Raw genomic sequence first — 25,412 nt, forward strand, 5'->3', positions numbered from 1 at the left:
AACCTGTCTAAAATGTGGTTACATACAAAGCTATATAATGTAAGTTTGAACTGTGTGATTTTCATGATTTTGAGAAGGAACATAGGAAGCATTTAGAAGATAAGAGACTAATCCAGAAGGAATTGATTTAATGTTTGGGTATTTTTTTTTCTCTGAGAGATATTTTTGAAAAAAAGAAAATCTTTTCTGCTATGAAGATACTGTGTAACTCTAAACCAAAGATTAAACCAATGAAGTGTGAAATGGAAGAATTTTAATCACTTTCAGCAAAAATCTCAGTATGTTCTTAACTATGGAGTTACTAATAATATTTCTATAATAACCAGAATGTCATATCACCTAGAGTTCATAAATAATCATCTAAAGCAGGCCAAGTTAAATAGGAGACCTGGATTTTAATTTGATCACTCAATTCCTAAAACTAAAAATAGTCTTTCAACTTCTTCCTTTCTTTTTTCATTTTAAAAATCTCTTCTGAGGAAACAGAAAACCTGCTTCCTGAGAATGAAGTCTATGAGAATTTCGGGATTAATATTTACATACCTTATCCTGTTTATTTCCTTTATTATGTATGAAATAATACAGCATGTGCCATACAGTGAGGTTTAATCACATCAAATTTCATACACACTATACAGTGGCTGTGGTTTAGTTTTGATTTTATTTCCTTACCTGTCTCTCTGGGTTAGTGGCACATTAAAGAAGGGTTTTGCAATTGCCATTTAAGGAGGCATAAAATCTTACCTCAGATTTTCTTTTTTATGTCTTACTGCTTGTAGGTCTGTGTAACATGATATGATTTTTCCTAAATAAAAAAAAAACCTTCTAGAAAAGTGTTGGCCTCAATTTCAAAGGTTAGCTGAAAGAAAAAGAGATTTATTTCAAAATCCTACATATCAGGGTCATTTGTATTAATTAGCCTTTTCTGTAAAGCTACAATCTTTTTATTCATGTTGGTTGTTTCCTTGGGTACATTTTTTTTGTCATTAAAGATCAAGCCTTATTAGAGGACAGTGCTAATTAAGCTGTTGATGACCAGTGTGAGAACCAAGTTTACTTACACTCTCAACATAGCAGTGCAGAAAACATTTCTCAACTGGAGGCAATTTTACTCTTAGAGACAGCTTTCCCTTGATATTAGGAAGACTGTGTTGAGGAGAAGCTTGATAAATACTATTTCTTACTCTGTTGGCAAACCCAAGTGTGAAATGAGACTCAATAGTCAAATGAGAGACACGTGTGGCTTCTCCTACTGTTTGGCTAATGTGCTGAGAAACACCATGTGAGCAGCCAGCCTGAGCTGCTGGAGTGGCACTGATTTATTGCTGTAAAATGGGACAGTGAATGGCAGAACTCACAAAACCCCGGAGAAAGTGTGTGAAAAAATGAATGAGGGGTTGCTGTAACTGCTTTGAGAGGCTGAGCTCCTCTGGAAAGGGGAAGTAGAAGTTCTGTGTTTCTTGGAGATGCTTGCACTGACAGTTGTGAGCTTTGCAGCTTTCCAGGCTGGAAGCTGTGAGGTCTCATTAGCACAGGGCTGCTCCAACCTGAAGTACAAAACTTAACAGCTTGTGCTCTGCTGTGCTAATACTGGGCTGTTTCATGCCCAGTCAGTGCAGGCCAGGTAAAGTGAGCCAACCTTATCCTGTCTTCTAAATATATGTAAGCTGTGTATACATATATGTATCTTTTTCTTACTCAAGACAGGAAAAAAAAAAACAAAACAAGGCAAACCAAACCAAAACAAACAAAAAAAATCAAAACCAAACAAAAACCCCCCAAACGGGCCAAACAAAAATTTTTTTTTTAAAAAAAGTATATGTGTATATCTGCATTTGTTGTTTTGGTTTTCTCTCCTGGCTTCTTAGACAGTCCTGGTAGGCTGTTGTTCTCCTGCTGTATCCCTATTTCAGGCAGTTAACCTGGTGTCTAAACACAGATTGAAGACACTAGAATGACCTAAGAACTTTTACCCAGAGGCATAAAGGCTATAGGAAGGTCAAGCAAAATAAATAACTTGTTTATCACAAGGGAACTTGAATTCAGGCTAAATTTCTTCCCCACTGCTTAAGTTGCTTAGAAATTCATAAATCAGTGCTGCAATTTTAGGCTTTTCTGTATCTTCTTCTATCATTCTACCAGGAATTGCTGTCCTCTCCAAAAAGAAACAGACCTTAAATTTAATGCATCCTAAAACAGTCAAGAATCTTCATGCATGAACTTTGTGCTGGAAAATTTTCTAAATTAATATGTATTATTTACCCCAGAAAGAAAGTATAGGGGGATAATATGAACTATTACAGGAATTCACTTGTTTTCTATTGTATTCACATGAAAAAAACTTGAATGCTGAGGAGGAACATAACAAAACAAGACTGAACAAGGGGAGATATAAGCACTTTTGTTAATGAAAATTGTATGAAACTTTATAAAATATGTTGTTTTTCATATGTTTTCTCAGCCTTTCAGGATTATCCAGTCTTGGTTCTTTCTCATATTTTTGATATCCTCTTTTTTCTACTTCATGTCCACATGTACACCCTTAATTTTATTTCTTTTAGTTCAGAAGAGGAAAAGATGGAAGCAGATTTTTTTTTCTTAATAGAGAAATTCCCCAGTCTTTTTTTTCTGCTCCATCTGGACATAAACCCAGAAATTCGTGTTTGGTTGTACAGATGATGGTATCTGTATCTATTTATCTACTTCAGTCACGTCTCCCTTCTTCTGACATAAACCTGATCCTATATTTGTACATTCCACGTGTTGCCTTCCTACAGTATTAGCAGAAGGCTGTGACATCAGTGACCCTCAAATTGCACAGCTCCAGATTGCACTCAGATTTTATTCTCGTTGGCATTTCTTATACCGTGCAAGAAAATTCATCATTAATAATTGAATTGTATATTTAAGTGTGCCTATATGTGTAGAGGAGGAAAGTGAAGATTCATATAAGGTGAATCAGTTCAAAAATTGAAAAATCCCTGAAGAAGTTTTAAATAATCACAGATCAAAATATATTTCAGCTCTGTGACCTTATCTTGAGAAATATACTAGCGTTTTCTTTACCTCCGTGCATTAGAGGTAGCAAAAAGACTGTACAGAGATCAAACAGAGTGAAGCATCACTCAATAAAAGTGAGTCTCAGAGGAATATTTGGGTTATAAGGTGCTCTTACAACCATTTCTAATTTCATTGAATTCCTTTGTACAAATGTTCATTTCTTCAGCAGCTGGAAAGGCACAGTGTGAGTTTGCAGGCTGGGTTCCTTCAGAAAGGTGTGTGTGCAGAGCAGGATTGTGAGCACGAGTAGGGTGTGCAAGCAGGGCACCTTTGTGAGTGTGCAAAGAGGCACAGCCCCACTGAGTGGGAGTGTGCACAGCTCACTGCTGAGAGCACCAGTGCACTGCTGCAGTGTGCTGTGAAGGGCACAGTGGCAGCAGAGGAGTGTGCAAAGCCCCGTTGGGATTGTCTGGTGCAGCTCTGCGGGGTGTGAGTGCAGGGCTCTGCTGCAGCCTGTGAGTGTGCAAGGACTGCTGCAGTGTGTGAGTGCAGGGCACTGCTGCAGCCTGTGAGTGTGCAAGGAGTACTGCAGTGTGTGAGTGTGCAAGGAGTACTGCAGCGTGTGAGTGTGCAAGGACTGCTGCAGTGTGTGAGAGCAGAGCACTGCTGCAGTGTGTGAGTGCAGGGCACTGCTGCAGCCTCTGAGTGTGCAAGGACTGCGGCAGCATGTGAGTGTGCAAGGACTGCGGCAGCATGTGAGTGTGCAAGGAGTACTGCAGTGTGTGAGTGTGCAAGGAGTACTGCAGTGTCTGAGTGTGCAAGGAGTACTGCAGCATGTGAGTGTGCAAGGACTGCTGCAGTGTGTAAGTGAGCAGGGCACCGCTGGGAGTGTGCAGGGCCCTGTTGTGAGTGTTTGGTGTAATGGAGGGGCTGCAATGTCCAGACCTCTGTGTCAGGACTGAGGGAAAAACAAATGAAGTGGCTGTCATCATGGGAGGCTGCTCTTGGCCACGCAGCCAAGACAGTGGCACCAAAAATTTCTAATTTAAGAACCCAAGGGATGCCTCCAAAACAGCCACCCTTGTCCTTATGGGGGAATTAAGCTTGCGGGTGTTAATTGAGAACACCAGAAAAGTGGTAGAAACAGTACAGAACATTCCCAAAACAGCTGGATGACAGCTTTTTGGTACAGGACTCAGGGAGCTGACTCAGAGAGGTGACCTCTGTCATTTGTCACTTGTTCCCAGAGAGGCTCTTGTGGGTGAAGTGGTGAATGGTGACCATCTTGGCCACAGCAACTGTGCAGCAATTCAATTGGGAATCTCAGTTGTCTTGTCTGCACCAGCCTTGCTCCCAAGATGGACTAGGCCCAGGCTAGCATGGTTGGAAAACCATAATGCTTTATTAATATGTCCATGGCAAAGCTGTTATCCCAATTTGTTCTTTCCCATAGTGTGCAGGAAGCCAGTCCCCCAGAGAGTGGAAGCATAATTCCCCAGAGAGTGGAAGTATTTGATTTATTTTCAGTTCTGCACAGAAAGGGATGCTGGATGGCAAATCCACAAAGCCAGCATCAGGACTGTCAATGCTTTTCATTATTTACATATATTAACAAAGCAATTATCTGGCTCTCTAAGTATTTAGTATTCCATCTTATATTGTTTAAAAGATTCCCTCGTGTTTTGTGCAAATTAGTCTGCTTGCTCAGTCTTCCTCTTCCCTAGTCAGTGGGTTTCTTGGATTGGTGAGCCAGGAGCCAGTGGCCATGAACAACCCCTGCCAGAAGCTCCTGTTATCCAGTCAGGAAGCTGAGCTTATGAATTTCTTCCTACCATTGTCTTCCCTTTGGGACAACCCTTGGTGTCTCTCATTTTCCCACTGGAACAGCTCCTGGTGTCTCATCTTCCCATTGGTACAGCTTTTGGGTACACAATTTCCCATTGGGACTGCTTTAGCTATGGCAAATTTAAGCCATCCAACCTGATAATGAGTCCCAGTATAATTGCAGGAAAAAGCAGCTCCACAATCAAATAAATATTCTTGTGTCTGTCCATTTAATCAGAATGAAAAATTTGTTTTCTAATATATAAAAAAATTGTCTTTCAATTGAAGATGACGTATTTTTCTCATTTAATTTTTTTTCAGAATTTCAGTCAAAAAATATTTCTGTAGTATTCATAGAATCAGGATGCAAAAATGTATTCCAGTTTAATAATGTGCTTTGTTTGATTTATCTAATGAGTTTTATTTTGAATGTATTCTAGAATATAGCATAAGTAGAGAAAAAGAAGTGCTCTGATGTTTTGATTTTGTCTTTGAAATTCAATGCAGCTAAGCACATCAGTGTGCTTACCTGATCCACAAAGGTACCTGAGGAAGCTTTTTATCTGAGTCTTGTGGGATTTGGATTCTTAACTCAATTAAATCCTTTCTATTTCTTTAGATTTGCTTCAACCAAAACATTCGTACTAAGCCTTAAAGTAAACTTTGGTGAAAGGTATAAAGTTTTCTTCTCAAACTCAAATATTAGTAATTTAAATTTCCTTTGCCTAATGGGATTTAGGTAGTGAACAACTGTGTTACCCTGGTGACCTCTTTCTCTTTGGTAAGCTGTCTCAAGTGTGGCAAACGTGGCATGTGGATGTGGGAACAGAGAAAATGTCAAAGACAGGAGCAAAGATTTACAAAATTTAATAACTTTCATAAGCTTTAACTTCTTGACTTAATGTGGAACTCAAAAAAAATGAAGGAAAATGCCAGATGCTCTAATAATGTGGGTTCTTCTAAAACAGAGAAAAAGTATACAAACAGATTTATAATGACTTTTTGTTATCCTGGAGTGCAGATTTACTATAGGTAATATTTTCTCTTTAAAGTTCAGCTACTGTTGTTTTTTCTTGCTAAGTCTTTAATGAAGTTCCTTTTGGCTTAAACTACCATGCCTGTACTTGGTAACATCTGCAGGAAAAGAGAATACATCATAAAAACATCTTAAATTAAAAATTAGTTTCTGTTTCATAAGAAAATATATCAGTTCTTTAGGCATTTGATGATAAATTATCCCGCTGCTGTACATTAAAAAAAAGTTTTCTTGCGGTTTTGGGAAATGAAAATACTTGTTTTTCTTTTTCCCAGAGTCTGTTAGTAGTCCCAGAGTCTTTGGTAGCCATTAAATAACAGGGTTTTTTGTATAAAAGAGGCTCTACAAACTGACAATGACTACATTTCTTATATTTGGTTAATACATATTTCCTAATCATTATGGTAGTTGACCCTGTGTTGTGTGCTGGTAGTGAGATTCAGGGTAATGTCAAGAATTACTTTTTCCTTTCAGTCCTTCACACAGAAAACGTTAAAGAGCTCTTGGGACTAAAAAGAAATGCAAAAGAGAAGGAAAATGTGTCCTTCCCAGAAGCTGGATGCTTGTCCGTCCACATGTACACAAACCAGAGCACCAGCACCTATTACCAGTGTAATAGACAGATAGACACTGCATTAGCAGATTTTTTGAAACTCGTTAATATATGTAATGACATAACAGAATTGACTGTTACAAGGGCAGTAATTTTTTAAAATGCCACCTGCATTTTAATACAGCCGCGTGGAGGGGGCAGTTTTTGGGGATTTTTCCCCATATTCAGTCGTTATTTGCCCGTTTGGTGGCAGCACAATGCTGACCTATGCTGTGGAGAATCCTTCTGGTCTCCAGGAGCTTTGCTGGTCATTCCCAGGCCATCAGGGTGCCCTGACAGCCATAGCCAGGCCAGAGAGCCACTGCCCTTCCAGACCTCTCTGCCCTGGGCCTCCTTCCCTCCTCCCAGACTCAGCCTTTCTGTCCAGCTCTGCTCCACTGACCTGCTCCAAAGCATCCGTGGGAAGAAGACATTATTCCCTCTTCCAGTGTTTAAATGTTTCTGGACCGTCTCAAAACTGCTGATGATTGCTAAAGCCTTGCTTAGCAGATTCCTAGTGGCACCATACATTTATATTAACATATTGATATCAATATTGACATTATATCCCTGTTCAAGAACACTGCAATTACTAAGTAAATTATTTTCGCATGCACACACACAGTAAATAAAATTGAAGCAGTGATATACACTGAAGATTATTAAAAAAATTCTTCCCAGCTTTGGGAAAAATAAATTACTTTGTCATATTGATTAAAGAAAAATAAAAAAATTCCTAGAACTTTGTGCTCTCTAATACTATAATTCATTCTATCTTCTATTTAATTGCAGTTCTAAACACAAATAGCTGTCTGACATATACATAGCTTTAAATATACCCATATCTGAAGTTTCAGTCTAGCAGGACTACTTGTAGGCAAGAAACAGTCACCAAAACCACTAGGAGTTGTATGCAGTTAACATATTCTTTCACAAAGAATATCGATATTTTAAATCCTAGATCCCAGTTTCCATATATTAAGTTTCTCCCAGTATTTTAGGAGTTAAAGTAATGTAGAACAGAATAATAAACAGAAATATGTAATTTTTAAAAATATGTATATTCTTTGTAACATCATGGCCTGTATATACGCAATGATTTTAATCTTTGCAATTTTGAAGTAACAATGATACTTTGATTCAAAGTCCATTTGAAATAAAGTGTTTCTTTGGGTTTCAGCTCTTTCTGAAGCTCTCACTGCAATTTTTAGCATTTCTGCACAGTATTAGTCACAAAGCCATGATAATGCAGTTTAAGAAATTTCCACTAGATAAGTCACAGCAACAAGACAATTGTACTTACCTATGCACATGTTGTCATTTAATTAATTTTAATCCCCTGTTGTTATGAACTAATCTGTTGATTTTTCTTATATTTACTGCAAGTGGACAGTTCTCACATATTTAGTTATCTCAGTTCAGCTGATATTCAACAACTTTGTGGTATTAAGTGGTTGAGTTCTTTGTGGAAATAATTCAGAGGTATACAGTGCAGCTGTTACTCGAGTGCTGCTGAAATTTCAACATGAAAAGATCCTTGATCTCCCTCATAATCTCCAAAATGAAGCTACTGGTGAACAGAATGTATTTTCAGAAGCAGTTTCAATAATTGAGAGGTTATGGAAGAGATGAAATAATTTGCCATCTGTTATGCAACATGATACCCCAGCATGGCCCAGAGATTCTCTTCTCTGGGAAATCTCTTCTCCAAAGGGAAAAAACCCTACCCTAACATGTGCTTGTTCAATTTTTAGAAATTAGTTCAACCTGTCCCCAGTTCTCTTCAGGCTGAGTTACTATTTTGTTTCACTTTGTTTAGTCATTTCAGGGGGAGTTTTAAGACCAGCATGTACCAGACTTGACTTCTTCACATACTCATGTTGAGATTCTATATCTAAACATGTATATGTAATATATATATAAGATTACATAAAAAGTTGTACATTATATAGAGATTGTGTGATAGTGAGACTGAGTGGAAGTTGTCTTTCAAAATAAATCACAGTCTGTTTGGGGAGCAGGGAGGAAAGAAACTTGAGCTCTTAAGGTTCAAAAAGGACTGCAGATAATCTGGTATAGCCACATAAGGACTTGCTACTAACAACACCAAAATTGTGGGTTTGATCCCAATATGGGCCATTTACTTAAGAGCTGAACTCAATGATCGTTGTGGGTCCCTTCCATCTCAGACTGTTCTGTGATTCTGTGAAAGAAACAGAGTATGTGGAACCACCCTCAAAGTTTTATAGTAGATATAACAAAGAAGAACCAATTCATTTCAGATGGGCACAGAAAATAATGCAGTTTAATATCAGGCTTTGGAAATTAATCCAGTAAACAAACTTGTGTTTTGTGGCTGTTGGTTGAATTATGCCTCCATCCCTATGCTGTAACTGTAAATGTACAGACAGTCCCTGAGCTGGAAACGAAGAATTGAAAGAAGTTAGCAGACAGAAGCAAACAGATTAAGAATCTGTGTATCAGGTCTGGGCAAAATGGAGTTTTGTTAATTCACAGCAGCCTTTATGGTGCTATGTTTTGCATTTGTGACTAAAAAATGTTGGTAACACATCAGTGTTTTGAATATTGCTGAGCAGTGCTTGCACCACTTTTTCCCATTCTATTCTCCAAGGGTGGAGGATGAGGGATTGAGAGGGGACACTGCTGGGACATCTCATCCAAATTGGCCGAAGGGATAGTCTACACCAAATAACATCATGATCAGAAATAAATCTGGGAGGTTTTGGCTTTTGAGGTAGCCATTGTTCAGACACCAGCTGGGCATTTTTCTGTTTGTGGGAGATAATGAGAAAGTGTTTATGCATCACTTGTGGGTTTTTTCTCTTCACTTATTAAACTACTTTTATCTTGACCAATGAATTTTCTTTTGCTTTTCCTATTCTTTCCCCTGTTTTGTTGCTTTTTGGCTTAGTGACTGAGAAGCTGTGTGAGTGCTTGCTGCTGGCCTGGGGTCAATCCAGCAGAACCTGATCAGTCCAGTCCAGCCAGGATACCTTTGAAGTGTGTGTTTACAGAGCTTCCTAATTTATATGACATGGTAAAACAGAATAGGAGGGTTTGAAAGATGCAAAAGGGAATGAATAAACAATTTGGAAAAACTCTTGGTTTGGAGTAGGAACTTAGGAAGTGCAGCATTTGCTCCTGCATTGGTCTGCCTTGAACAGCATTTGTTTTCTTAAAATAGCTTTTGTGGTTTAACAATTTCTACAAAATACTGGTGGTAATTAAAGGAATAGCAATAACTCAGACAAAAATCCTATTTAATTTGGCTTGGATTAGGTAAAAGAGAGAATGACATAAAAAACCCTTCCCTCCAGATTGACATAAAGCTATTTTCATGAGTATTATGCCTCTAAGTAGCCCAGTACCTAGGCATATATACCCTGTTTCTTGTCAGTGAAGTATTCTGAAGCTGAGAAACAATATTTTTAATTAATTTATGGCAAGACATTGATTTCTTTTTTCATTATTCCTCTTCCTATGAGCTAATGAATTTGCCAAAATTCCTCAACTACCACATCTACCCTTTTCACAACTTGTCTGGGGTTGGGAAAAGTGCAAATTTAGGAACTAAGTTCTTTAATAGATGATGGTATCCAAAATAATTTTTCTGTTTCCCTGAAATGTCATTCAACATCTTTTCCATTACTGGCACCCTCTCCTGACAGCCACTACACAGTTTTAGACTGAGAACAAAATATGTGTTTTTAGCCTAAACCATAATTTTACATGAGTTTTCAAGAGAACAAAAAATGCCTTTTCTAAATGAAAATGCTGTATCCAACAGAAGTGCAGTACAGCAATATGTAAAGCTGTAATAGCAGTCAGTGCAAAACAAAATTTAATTGCATATAAAATACCTGATGTGGTCATTTGAAAACATTAACACTAATACATATATATTTGTTTTGTTTTTCCAATTTCATACTGGTAGTACTTTGAAAAAACAAAATCTAAGGAGTCTAAGAATAGAATTGACCATGTTCTCTCTCGTCTCCATAATGTGTTGTTTCTAAGCTCTGCTTCTTCATTCCTGTCAGAGCTTATTTTTGTATCAAATAAAAGCATACGCAAACCAAAAATAGACAATCTTTGCATGTCTTCATAATGAGAACCCACACTAGAATACCATGTGTTATGTTGGATAGAGTTAATTGGCTCAGGCACTTTAATGAGTGCGCTATAAACTATAAAATCTTTTTTTCTTTTTTATTCTAATGCTAGCTAGTCTAAGCAAAAAGCAGAAAGTAACAAGGATGCTAAAGAGTAAAGTAATCCAGAACAGACTGTGATTTTGATGGTAAAATATCATTGTAGAAATTATTTTAAAGAAAGTAATCCTGAGTCTTATGCATCCCTTAATGTACTTTTGAAATGCTGTTTTATGAGCAGCCAGTTAAGGAAAGCCTGTTTTCTTGACCTGTTATACCTGCTATTTTCCACCCTACCCAAAAATCTTACAGCACGTATACAACATCCTTTGATTTCTCTACTCATCATATTTACTGTCCCTACATACTCCCATCTTATTTCTGCATCCCTTAGTGCCCTCCTTGACAATTTCCCAGCTTTAGGAACAAGACCTGGTGCTTTCTCCTTTGCACACCCATATTTCAGAATTTTTTGTGATTTATGATATCACTTCTTTGTCAGGCTTGCAAATGCCTTATTAAAAAACCCCAAAGTAGCTGACAAATAAGTAGAAGAGACAGTGATATTGCATAATCCTTTGTGTATAAAATTCAGAACAGAATTAAAAACACAAGTGAGCAGGAAAAAGAGAATCTGTTGCTAATTTTTATTTTATTAAATATATATTACATGAAAAACAATTAGGATAATTTGCTATTTCTTTTACAAATATTTTAGGAGAACTGTTTTTAACCATCAGACCTATTTCCTATCTGGAAATTAGATTTTAGCCAATGTATGGAAAAAGTGAAGACCTTTTCTAGCCCTGAAACCTATATATTTAATTGAAGCTTTTAAATGAGATCAGGCTTTAGCAGCAGACCCAAGAGTTATTAACTTTATATTTTTGTCCTTTTCAGCACTGAATTTTACCTTGAAAATGATACATATAATACCAAAAATTAAGGGGAAGGCCTTCTTAGTAATGTTAAATACTCTGTGTGTTGGTTCCCATCCAGCAGATACAGCCTGCAAGACACTTGTGTATTGAGCAGGTCTCATTATTAGGAGAGTGATGCAGTGTGGTTTATTTCATACCCTGAAATCACTCAAGGAAATAACTGAGTGGATTATATTCATCCTGGACTCTGTATTGTGCTATTATGTGTAGCAATAACAGGCAGCATATTAAAATAGAGATTAGGGACTACAACCATTCTTTTGAAGGCAGTTCTGAAATTTCAAAGCTGTTGAATTATTCAAGTGTATTTCAATTTATAAAACATGATTGACTGCTTGATGATGTGACGGCATAAATAAAAACATTGAAAAGTATGGAGTCTATTTTTTCCCCATAGTTGTTTTGAGCCAGTGTAATTGAAGGTGTTGATTTTGTGTCAGTAGCAGCCATGATTAAGAGAAGAAACATTAGATAATTTATTTGGTCAATGCCCTACTTTTGCACAAACAAAAAAAAATCCAGCCAAGGTAGAAATGGACACAGTTACAATATGAAACTGACTAGAAATATTCAATCTATTTAGTATTGAAAAATCTGAATGAATATTAAACCTTTGTTGTATTCTGTCCCTGTTTACAAAGCCAGTAGCACACATTTAACGTGTAAATATGTAACATTTTTAAGGTAGAAATGTCAATATAAAAATCAAAAGACTTCTCTGAATATATGTTTGGGTCTTTTAAAGTGTATCTTTGTGTTCCTCGAGGAATCTAGAAATTAGGCTTTTAATAAGCTTTTGATACATCCAAGTTTTTCTAGACTGAAAAAAGCATGTGTGCTCTACACACCACATGCAGGAAGTGCTGGTTGTGGTGCATGCGTGCTATCATCATCTGAATGTTCACAGTAATATTTTAAGGACATGACAGTCTTCCTTTTCATTATGTGGTTTTAAGCTTCTGTTTATGTTTCTCAGTTACTGTGGAATTGGGAGCATTCAGAGATTGACAGTTATCTCCTGAAATATCAGCTATCAGAAAATACCACAGTGTGTCTTATGATGGGAATGATGATTTTCCAATATATCTGACAACATTGAATTAGCACCTTCACATAGATTATCACATTGGCTGAGTGTGAGGATTTTCCTGGAAGATTTTTAAGGTATTAAGCCTTCCAGCTGTAATTAGGTTAACACAGTTCTAAGTGACTTCAATGTCAGTGTTGGCAGTTTAAGTGGTACAATATTTCTGAAAGCAGGAAGAGAAACACTCTCATGTTCTCTTCATTCAAAGACCACTTTGAGAAGAAGACATATGTTTCCTTAAGGTTATCACTGAGTGTAACTGTAATAAAGCACAGAATGATTGAGGTTGAAGACACCTCTGTAGGCCATACAGTCCAACCAGAAATGTTTTTTCAGCACCACAACTCTCTGGCTTCTAAACATCTCCAAGAGTGGAGAGTTCACAACCTCCTGTGTGAATTTTCAGTAACCCTTGCAGAAAAAAAGTGTTTCCTGGTGTTCAGAAAGAGCCTGCTGTGTTTCAAGATGTGCCCATTGCCTCTCGTCCTATTACTGGGCACCAGTGGAAAGAGCCTGGCTCTTTGCACCTTCCCTTCAGGTTTTTGTATTCATTACTAAGATCCCCCCTAAGCCTTCTCCAAGCCTCAGCTCACAGCCTGTGCTCATAGCAGGGATGCTCCAGTCCCTTAATCAGCTTTGTGGGCCTTTGTTGGACACTGCAGTCTGTACATATCATTTGTATTCAGGAGCCCAGAGCTGGACACAGCACTCCAGGTGTAGGCTCATTAGTTCTGAATCCAAAACTCAGCACTTCTAACAGTTGCTGAAAAGAAATTAACTCTCTCCCAGCTGAATCCAGGACAAGTAGACAGTCTCTTAAAATATCTGGTGGGACATTTTGATGTGATTTGTGCCAAAAAATGAACTAAGATTTCTGTGAATATATAAACAAATCAGATGATCCTTAGAAGGCTTTTCTAGAATCATAAAATATGTTGAGTTAGAAGGCATCCATCAGATCTTGGAGTCCAACTCCTGGCCCTGCACAGGACACCCCAAGAATCACACCATGTGCCTGAGAGCACTGTCCAAACACTTCTTGAACTCTGTCATGCCTGGAACTGTGACCACTTTCCTGTGGAGCCTGTTCCCATGCCCAACCACTGGCTGAAAAGCAGTTTCCTGATATCCAACCTAAACCTCCACTGACACAGCTTCATGCTATTTCCTCAAGCCCTGTCATGGGTCATGAGAGTGAAGAAATTGGGACCTGACCTTCTGTTTCCCTTCATGAGGAAGTTGAAGACCCCAGTGAGGTCTCCCCTTGGTCTTCTCCAGGCTAAGCAAGACAAGTGACCTCATGCAGTCTCCCCTCCAGTCCTGTCACCATCCTCACAGCCCTACTTTGGATGCTCTCTAATGGATAATGTCTTTTCTGTACTGTGGCACCCAAAACTGCCCCCAGCACTCGAGGTGAGGCTGCCCCAGTGCAGAGCAGAGCAGGACAATCCCCTCCCTTGCCCAGCTGGCCATGCTGTCCCTGATGCCCCCAGGACAGGGATGTCCCTCCTGGCTGCCAGGGCACTGCTGGATCACATCCAACTTTCCATCAACCAGGACTTCCAGGTCCCTTATGAGAAATATCATGCTGAAACAAAGCCAGTGGCATCTACCTTGCATATTAAATCCTTCATCCAATACAAAGAGCTTGAGTTGGTGTTATTTAGCAATATATTCTCATGGATTCTGCAAGTTAAATGAACTGGGAACAATTAGAACTGAATATCCTGAGAGAGAAGACATAACTTACAAACTAATAATGCAAACCATCCTGTACTAGCTAAATTAAGCAGTGAAAAGCAAGATTACAATCTGATGATAAAGTATGATGAAGAAGTTATTACCTGGTAACTTAAATAATGAAATTAACACTGCTTAGAGCTGGCTGTTAATTCATTTTTGGCATTGGGATTTAGAAGCAGAGAGAAATAAAATCAGGTGAGAGAGAATGCTCTTTCAGAGAGGTAAAAATGAAATGATAAAAAGGTGTAATTGAATCCTGGAATGCATGAAAGTTAGATTCTTTGGTCCTAAGGGGAAGCTAATAGTGTAGCTTTGTTTCCATTCACTTCAATTTATGTATGAGTACAAGTCTTATTAGGGCCTTGTAGCAACACTTACTAATCTTTAGGAACTGTTGTGTAGGAAAATTGGAACAGGGACATATTATTTTCCCTTCCTGGTCGTAAAAGTTAATGCAGGAGGAGACAGTCCAAAGATATATGAAATATCTGTGTGAATTCTCTTCACAATGCAAATTCACTCTAAATTTTCACTCATTCTAATTCACTCATTTTTGCTCTGTCTTTCTATGTTGGATCAATTTAGGATATTGCTTACACAAGGATGTGTGAAAATGTCTGAGTCTTTCTTATTTTGCAATATATTATAAGCACTGTGGCATTACCCAAATACAGGACTCAAAAAATCACTATCTAGTATATTTTTCTCCTAAGTAACAGATCAAAATATTGTCTAAGTTCAAAGTGCAAATATTGCTTTACTTTGCACAGTCGCTGGAATTCTCTGTTAAAGTTAGTAAAATTCTAGGATGAAATTAGAGCTTTTCAAAAGTTGATTTTCTAGATAGCGATCTATCTATCTGAGCTCTTTTAAAGTTAATGAAGTGTCAAATTTAAAGACAAAATATTTATATGAGATATAGATACTAATTTTAAGAAGAAATAAATTGTCCTTTGGGTGAACTGATTGCTTTCAACTGGCTGGATTGGGGCCTAGTTTACTAGCTGAGACTGGACTCTGAGTTTTTTAGTGTATTAACCTCATGGTAAATTTTCATGGTTGAAATTGCTTTAAAAAAATATAAACTTCTGTTAAGAAAGGCATTGTAGAAAATAACTCTTTTACTTTTCTTGTTTTGGTATTCTTAACTAAAAATAAAGGGGACGAGGGTGTGAGTTTGGTGTTTTTATGGCCTTGGGGTTTAGTTATGTTACTGGGGTTTGGCATGTCAAATAAATTTAGTTTTGCTTTCTGATAAGCAGTTATTGTGGGACAGTATTGGTAAGGGATGATGTTATTCAACAGGAAAAAAAAAAAGAAAACACTAATTTTTAATGAAGTTCTGGAAAGTCAGGAATTATAACTAAGATCTGTTTAACAAGTTCTTGAATAATCCATTTATATTATTGATAGGAATTTTCCTGGAAGTAAGAATTTGTGCATCTGGTCTTATTGTAAAGACAGTTTCTTCTCCTCCTTCAAATCTATCCCAAACTTTCATACAATTTGGTTCAGACCACAGCTCCTTGTCTGAATACCTTCTGAGGCTTTCACTTCCATGGTAACACTGAAGATATTTGATTGATGCAGTTCAGATGGTGACACCCTGTGAACCACATGCCCTCTGTGTTGCACTAATTTCACTTCAGCATTTTATAACTGGTCATGCTGGAGTTCCACAAAAGATAAAAGAGCAAGTGCTCAGTTACTGCTCAGAGATTATCAACATTTAGCAAGATATGTCCTAATGGCTCTGCCCACTATAGACAAGTACAGGCATAAACATCATGAAAATGCAGTTCATTTTGCAGGCATGAAAAGCATTCTGCTAGTCCCTCAATGAACTTTTTTTTAAAATACAATACTTTCCCACAATAAAGACTGCTTTGTGAATAGTGCTTTCCAAAGCCTTTGACAATCTCTTGTCATTTTCTCTTCTCTTATAGCTGATGGATGCACTGACTGGTCTGTGGATTACAAGAAATATCAAGTTCTAGTGGGAGAACCTGTTCGTATAAAATGTGCACTCTTTTATGGATATATTAGAGCTAATTACTCCTTAGCCCAAAGTGCTGGACTTAGTTTGATGTGGTACAAAAGCTCGGGACCTGGAGATTTTGAGGAACCTATAGCTTTTGATGGAACCAGAATGAGCAAAGAAGAAGACTCCATTTGGTTCAGACCAACAGTGGTACAAGACAGCGGGCTCTATGCATGTGTTATAAGGTACTATATTTTAATATACTGCATTTTAATTGACCAAACATGAAACAAGGCTCTTAATAGTGAGACTTTCATGCCAAAGAAAATTTTCTCTGACTGTGTTCTATTTTATTCTCATCCCGGCATTCCCTTGCCTGAAGGTTTTTTATGTTTGACTAGAAATTGCTATTAAATGTCTTGAACATAAAAATCTTGCTTTTGTATAAATTTAGTAATTTATAACAAAATCTAAATTTTATAAGGTGGTTGGGACTGGATGAATAAGTCATCTGTTCCTTCCTCTGATTCTGGTTTCACTCTTGGAATCACTATCCTAGAGTTAAAAAAAAAATCTTTTTCTTACATTCAGATTTAATTTTATGTGGATTTCATTAAGTGATTTAACTGAATTGACTTTTCTTCTGTAAAAAAATTTCCTATTTGTTGTAAAGTGGTTGCATCAAGAAAAACAGAAGGTGAAATTTCAGCATTTTTACATACATCCTTTAGAATTACATCTGGCTTAACCTGATAATAGAGGCTGGGTGCCAGATGTCTTCCAAAAAATTTAACCTTCTGATTCATTCAGTTTTATCACCAGAAACTGGACTGGATTCTGCTTCTTCTTTCTGCAACAGGTTTCAACCTCTTTTTGCATCTTTAATATGGTTTACACAGAGATATTTTTCTGGCCATTTACAGTATTCCTCTCTATCTGGATAACTATAAACGTGGTCGTGCTACTAATACACAATAGAAAGAGTCAAAAGCAAAGGGTAGAGAAACTGAGTGGGTAGAAAAGGAATGCACAATGCAGCTAGTAGAGTGATGCAAGGAAAATGTGGAAATTGTTTTATCGGCAGCTGGAAAGGTTTACTGTCTGACTTTTTTTTTTTTTTAAATTGGTTTTTTTTGGTGATTTGGTTTTGGTTTTTTGCCTTAGATAGAAGGAGGGGGAGCAGATTGCTGTCTGGCTTGTGTGTGCTGAAGGAGATTTTTACTAAATAATGTGTTTATAAAATCATTGTTCTATGAGCTCTTTATATAACCTGTGAGACATTTCATATCACATTGTTTGTCCAATAGCATATTCAACGTGGTTTTTCTGATGATGACAGTTCCCTTTAAAAGAAAAACACAAAAACCTACAAATTAAGCATCTTCAGGAGAATTTTTAATTATATTTGGATTAAAATTTTCTGATAAGTGTGTAACATTAGCCATGAAAATGAAAGCAGTTTTGTCAATTATTCCATAATGCTATTTAAAATATCATAATTAATCTCCTCTGTTTATATAAAGAAAACTTAAAATATCTGATGTTGCAGTTTCCAGCAAGTATAGATAAATGCTTAATTTAGCTACTCAGACATACTTTATCATCTCAACCTGTATTCATGGCTTTTTTAACATGGATTTTTATTTAGTCCAGAGGTAGGTAGGTCCACGTAATCTTCTTTAAACTGCTGTGGTAGATTGCCACCAGTCAGAAATTAGACCTACAAATAGATCACTCCTCTTCCCACCACCCCCTTTGGCAACAGAGGGGCAAAGGCAGAGACTATAAGTTGAGATAACAGTTTACTGAAAGCAGACGGCAGTGAAGTAAGAAATGCACAGTAATAGCAGCAATATTAATAACAGATAAAAAGGTGCTTGCCTTGGTTTGAATAAGAGGTGTCTGCTAAGAAAGGCAGGAGCCTCCCTTGCAATGAAAAATGTAAACCGCCTCCCTCTGAATTATTATAATTTTGAAATTAAGGGGCTCTCAGGCAAAGATATGGGAGTAGGAATAAAAGTTCTTTATTAGGAAAAAAAAAAAAATTAATACAAAACAACACCAACAGAATCGGAATACAACTTGACACCCTGTTGGTCAGGCTATTGGTAGCAGTCCAATTGAAATGGTGGCTACAGTCTTCCTGGGGTGACAGATGGGGTTCTGTTGAGGCAGTGATCCTGTACAAAGCTTTCCTCTGAAGGTCCCATGGTGGTATAGATGGTCCTGGTCTTCCTCTGGTAATCCAGTGGAGAAGGCTGCCTGTGGTGTTCCAAGTCTCAGATAATATCCAGGTAGGAATGCTTGGCTCTTCCCCCTGGCCAGACCATCTCAGAGTGGGATGATGTAATTTTATCAGTCATGCAGTGAGACTCAATGGCCCATTGACAGAAGATATTTCTTAGAGGGATGATTTGTTTGTGGAAGAGATAAAAGAAAACTGCCCACCTGCTTTTAGCAGGTAGCCCAATTAACAGAAGATAAGTGCCAACCTCTATCAGACGGCAATAGAATACACACCTCCAGCCACATCTTGCAACCTGAGACAGTGTTTACACTCAAAGGGTGTTCATCACCTTGACCCAGTTTTGTGTTGCCACCGGGACAAAGACGAGAAGCTGGCACTCCCCTTAGGTTGCACCATGTGTCTTTCCCCACACAATAATAAGATGGCAGCTGTTCCTGTGCCCAGCACCATGTGCATTTTCCCAGACAAAGACAAGTTGATGGGAGCTTCCCACAGATGGCTTTCCCCATCCCTAAGTCCAAGACAATTGAAAACAAGGATGGACAAACCTCTGACAGTGAAATTTTTTATGTTGCGCTGCGCTGCCACTCTGTTGCACTGGCTTAATTCCTCTTGGCTCAGTTTCACCACTGTTTTGTTCCCTGCAGCTGCTTCCCACACCAGCACTGCCACTTTTGACCACTCTGCTCCACTGGGGTGCAGGCTGCATTTGCTGCTGGTCAGAACCACATCCCAGAGCCACACCTGAGGAACAGGAAGAGGATTGGTGATGGTCGTATAGAGGATAGGGTCAATCCTAGACACCCCGCCCCGTGCTGAGGAGAGGGATGTCACATCACAGGGTTGCTTGTTATTTATCATATATGGACAGTGAATATAGCTGGATAAGCTGCACTAGGAGTTAAAGTAAAGATTCAAGTGCAGCTCCCAGAAATTACATATATGTTACATATACCTGGCATAATAATAAAAAATAAGTAGTTTCTCTCAAAAATTCTGCCTTTAAAGTTTCAAAAATAGCTGAAATGTTGTTCCCATCAAGAGAACACTTCCTTCATGTATTCTTTTTCTTCCCTGCCTGAAAACATCAATTAAAATGTCTCTAGTAGTTGCCCAAAATGATATCAGCATAGATCAGTGGAACTGGAGTTCTGTAGTTAGGTCTTAGTGAAGATTTATGTGATTGAGAATCATAGAATCATATTATCATTGGGTTGGAAAAGATCTCAAAGATCACGGAATCCAACATTTCAACAAGATGCTCTACATCAACTAAAACATTGCATAAAGTGCCACATCCAGTTGTTTCTGAATGCTTCCAGGGCACTCCATTCCAGTGCTTAACTACTCTTCCCATGAAGAAATTATTCCTGATGTCCAACCTGAACTTCCCTTTGAGGCCAGCTTGAGGCCATTTCCTCTTGTTCTGTCGCTGGTTGCTTGGGAGAAAAGGCCAGCTCCCCACCTGGCTAGAACCTCCTTTAGGATACTTTTAGAGTGATAAGATCTCTCCTGAACCTCCTCTTCTTTTGACTAGACAATCCCAGATCATTCTGCAACAACCCTTCCCTGGACATGCTCCAGCTGCTTAATGTCTTTCTTGCAGTGAGGGGCTCAAAACTGGACATAAGATTTGAGATATGGCCTCACCTTTGCTGAATACAGGGGAACAATCACTGCCTTGTTCCTGCTGGCCACACTATTGATGAAAGAGGCCAGAATGCCATTGGCCTTCTTGGTCACCTGGGCTGTTGACCAGGACTCCAAGATTCTTTCCTGCTGGGCTGCTTTTGAGCCACTCTTTCCCCATCCTGTACCACTGCAAGGGGCTGTTGTGGCCAAAGTGCAGGACACATCCCATTTTTTAACTTCATGCAGTTAGCCTCAGCCCATTGATCCAGCCTGTCCCAAACTCTCTGCAGAGCCTTTGTACCATTCAGCAGACCAGCATTTCTGCCCAACTCACTGTCATGTGCAGAATTACTGAGGGTGCACTCACTGCCCTCTTCTAAACCCTCGATAAAAATATAAACAGAACTGGCCCCAGTTGTGAACTTTGGGGAACCCCACTAGTGGTGGCCAACAACTGGATGTAGCACCATTTACCATGACCCTTGGCATCCAGACATCCAGCCATGATTTATATTTATGCACATGTTTAATGTTTATGAACATTAATTGCTTTGTTAAGCTGTAACATTTAGTGGAGAAAAATGAATATGAACAATTCTTGTTCAGAAACATAGGAGTGTCTATAAAGAATGCTTAGGATACATACAAATAGAGATAATAGAAGTCTAAATAAAGCATTACAAATTATATTATAGATGAAAAGCCTTCTCCATCTTTAACATAGTAAAATTCATTAGGTACTTATTGGCCATAAAAATGCTGCCTATAATTAATTTAGTGATATTCAGCTTTGAAGATTCAAATTCAGATGACAGCAAGGTTCAAACAGGGAATAACAGCATCTATGGAGATTGTTCAAAATCTATTTTCATCCCCAGTTGGTAAAAAACCTGAGCACCTGCTTCAATATGCTTAACTGTTTCCATTAGTAACACACAGTGCAAGCATTTAGAAGAAGAGCTAAAGTCTGAAATAGTGTGAAGTGTACAGAATTTGCGAGGAAGGAAGGAGGAAGGAAGGAAGGAAGGAAGGAGGACGAAGGAACGGAAGGAAGGAAGGCAGGAAGGAAGGAAGGAAGGAGGACGGAAGGAGAGGGGAAGGAAGGAAGGAGGAGGAAGGAAGGAAGGAAGGAAGGAAGGAAGGAAGGAAGGAAGGAAGGAGGAGGAAGGAAGGAAGGAAGGAAGGAAGGAAGGAAGGAAGGAAGGAAGGAAGGAAGAAGGAAGAGCAAGGAAGGAAGCGGGAAGGAAGGACGGAAGGAAGGAAGGAAGGAAGGAAGGCAGGAGGGAAGGAAGGAAGGAAGGAAGGAAGGAAGCAGGAAGGAAGGAGGAAGGAGAGGAAGGAGGAAGGAAGGACAGGAAGCGGAAGGACGGCAGGGACGGAAGGAAGGTAAGGAAGGCCAGGAAGGAAGGAAGGCAGGCAGGCACGGAGGAAGGAAGGAAGGAGGAAGGAAGGACTCGGAAGACCTTCGTTACGTCTTCACTTCATTACGTGCTTACTTACTTCCTTCCTTCCTTCCTTCTTCCTTCCTTCCTTCCTTCCTTCCTTCCTTCCTTCCTTCTTCCTCTCTTTTTCTCTTGCTTTCTCATTTTCTCTTTCTTGGTTTCTTGCTTTCTTTGCCATGAAGGTTAAGCATCCACAGTAGGAACATGCTATATTACCAATTCAATTTAAGAAGAACATATATTTTTATTTATTTCATATATATCCACAATTGATTAATTAATAGTCAGAAATCTTGAACGTACAATATATAAGGAAATCTTTGCTGTACTGAAGGAAGTGGTGAGCAAAGAAAAGAAATAAAATCAATTTTTCATAAACCTCATGGAAGCATCATTTCTTCATCATCTTGAATAATGTAAAACATGTTTACAAATGGGAATTGCTATTTCTGGGTACCAAACATTTTTTAAATGTCTTACCTGATAGAGCCTTTTTATCCTGGCTATATGCTTATAAATATTTTTATTTCTTTAAAGAGTTTTTAAAAATTATTACCTTAAGAGAAGAGTAAGCATTCATATAACAACTACCGATCAAATCCCAATTTAAAAAAACAACACAAACTCCCCCCCAAACAACAAAACAAACACTCTCCCCCCACCCCACCCCCCCAAAAAAAAAAAAAGAGAGAATTCCCAAACCAGTTTGTCTTTTAAGTTTTTAATCATGGTGTTCCCTAGATCTTCATGAGATCTTTGGTTAGGGTTATGTGTACTACTGACAAAGGAATCTGACAATGGATGAGAGAAATAAGCTTTCCCAAAGGAATACCAAGTGAGCTAGCAATACTCAGAAAGAAGGAAGTCTCTGAAGAGACTGTAATTCTTTTAATTGTTTAAGACAGTATCACCACTCACTGTCCTGGGTAACAAGTGATAGGACACAGCTGCACAGTGGTCTTTTCCAAACTTAGGAATCCTATGTTTCTAACAAAACAACAAATCTCACAGCCTATTGAAATTGTGTGCAAGTTCAGGAGAACCTTGTTCAACACATGATATGGGCTTTCCTTAGTCCCTGACTTTGTGGTCATTTGGTTCATAGAGAGCATGGGGGGCAATTCACTGTGTCTTTGTTAGTTTTACACTCCACTTGTAAGCTTGTAAGTTTTGTAAGCTTTTTTCAAGGTCTTTTCTTTTTGTGAAGATGGTAACCATCACAAGGAATCTGGCTCTTATTTTCTTATGTTTGCTCCATCTCCTTTTCAAATGCAAGCTCGGTAGGCTAGTCAGATATCCATGTAATTTTTGACTGTGACTTAGAGAGGCTTGGTGAGTTGAAAAAGCCTTCAGGCTAACATTAGGAATTTATACAGGTTGGGTAGCTGGAGCTTACATTAAGTGCTCTGTACAGATGGCAAAAGCAGTTGCTCCTAGAAATAAATGTGGGATTTTCTTGAAGTTAATCCTTGTTGAAAGTCAGGAGATTGAAATCACTCCCCTGTCCTGAACTGCAGGAGGTCAGCTGTCTGACATCAGTATCTTCATTGTACATGGTAAAAACCTTCCACGTGTGTTAGGACAAAATAAATACCTAAAGCTGAGATGAGCAGGTGAATGAAGGGTACATCTCATTGTGGAGTTGGTATAACTTATGCATAAAGCTAAATTCCAGCATGTGTTTGCTACTTGCTTGACTGAGTGAGAACTCAACAGTGAAAAACAAGCAAACAAGAATGAGTAGAAAAAGGAGCAATATGACCCTTATAGTCAGTGGGTGGAGTCATGAATATGTGAGGAGCCTTGATGGTCTAGAACTGAGCAGGTTAGTCCAGATAATTCTTTTATGTAAGACTTTTATAAAGACTTATATTAATTTTTACTGAGGGCAAAATAGCAAATGCCTATGCTGTCACAGAATAGGGGAAGAATGTTGATATTGGAAAAGAAGAAATTGGGGTATTTGACAGAGCAGAAGGCATTTCAATATTGCATTTAAATAGCTCTGAACTTATTGGAGTGGAGTAAATAATACTTGAAGAAAGATTTAAAGAAAAGCCTTTTATGTTATACCCAGGTTCTTTTACTGCTAATTCTTTTGTTGTTGGGATATTTACTTAAATACAGTAGTATTATACTTAAATACAGTTTGACTTTTGCTTCACTGTTTATTAGAAGTTTGTTAGTTTCTCCTTAAGAGAACTTTCAGCAAACTAGATTTCCCCTTTGATTGTCAAGATTCTTCTGCTCACAACTAGATTAATATTCTAACCAAAAAAGTAGCACTTCAGATCTCTTTTCAACAAAATGGTAAAATATGACTGTGATGTTTGATTTTACATATGTAATTTAAGAGAGGAAAGTCCTAACAGATAGTCAAATTGCATTACTATGCAATGTTCATTGCATAGTAAAAAACAAAGAAAAAAACCATAGTTTCTATTTTGTTAAAAAGTAGGCAGTATTTAGTCTGTTTTACACTCTGTATCTAACTTCATCCATCTTAGGAAAAGTCAAAAAAACTTGCAACAGAATGGAAGAAGTGGCTTTACAGCTACCTCTTTAGCAAATGCAGGAGAAGGAGAAAATACAAATAAAGTTAATTCCATATAATAGATATTTAAGTCAAGAATCAATTGTTTTCTTCACAATGCTAAAAAAAATGGAAGACAAAGGCAAAGAACTAAAATGACTTTCACTCATTTTCAAAACAGTGGCTTTTATTTTATTCAAATTTTTGTTTCCTCTCATAGAATTCAAAACAACCAAGTTGTATTGCTAGTAGTAACATGGGCAACCTACTTGGTCATTTAAGTTTGCTCTTAAGGTCTAATATTGTATTTTGAATCTGCCCTGCAAGTGCTTACCTCTTTGTATATAGGCTATCTGTGAACATCAAATTCAGTTTAAGCATCTAGGTTCTAAAAAGCTGCATGTCAGTTGTTTCCTTATTTAATTCTCCTTGTTCTCAGGACAGAAGGCAATTTAAGTGAAGTTAAAATATAACTAAGATTTAATTCCATTTTATGGGGATAGGTGTCTAGTGCTGTTTTAGAGGCTCTAGGAGCATTTCCAGGACACTTCCAAGGGAATGACATATTGACACTAGATCTGGAGGAGGCTGAATGTGGGATACATTTGGGTAAGCCACATGCCACTACTCACCCACTCTAAGGTAAATAAAATGAGCTTTTTGTGGCTTTTAAGCTAAACCATTTTCTAGGCTCAGGCAGGCAGACTGACAGCTACAGTAGGAGTTTAGATGTAGCACACAGGTGTATGAATGTAAGTGGCTGACAGAACTGAAATGTCTTAAACCACATTCTAAACTAAATTAACCTTGTTTTTGTGTTTCCATCACATACATTGAAATGCAGTGGCTGATATAAAAGTCAAGGGACATATGTCTGTACTTAGTGCTATAACATGAAGCTGGCATTTTAAAATATTAAACTTACAGGATGAGTTTATAATACAAGAAGGTAATGGAATTGAATTCATTTATGATCATATTTTTTTTCTGAAATGCAAATCTAAAATAGTGATTGATGGTCACAAAATTTATCAAACTGACTTAAAAGCCATCAGTACAACAAATAAGTCTTTTAGTAATTAGTTTAGTATTTCCAAGACTTCTGACCAAAAAATATTACAAATAATACTTTAGAAAATGGAAAGAAAAGCAGGAGTTGTGAGTCTTTAGTCCGGCTCCCA

At 37.9% G+C, this 25,412-nt stretch overlaps 1 protein-coding gene across 1 annotated transcript in view; it reads left to right on the top strand.

Annotated features, from left to right (window-relative positions):
• IL1RAPL1 (interleukin 1 receptor accessory protein like 1) overlaps window positions 1-25,412 on the top strand; it is a 584,747-nt gene that overhangs the window by 263,012 nt on the left and 296,323 nt on the right. The window contains exon 2 of the mRNA XM_050980007.1: window positions 16,342-16,621. Coding sequence (XP_050835964.1) covers window positions 16,342-16,621 — 280 coding nt within the window. The remainder of the gene's footprint in view (window positions 1-16,341; window positions 16,622-25,412) is intronic.

This window comes from Serinus canaria, chromosome 1 (assembly GCF_022539315.1).
Source record: "Serinus canaria isolate serCan28SL12 chromosome 1, serCan2020, whole genome shotgun sequence".
NCBI classification, from domain to species: domain Eukaryota; kingdom Metazoa; phylum Chordata; class Aves; order Passeriformes; family Fringillidae; genus Serinus; species Serinus canaria.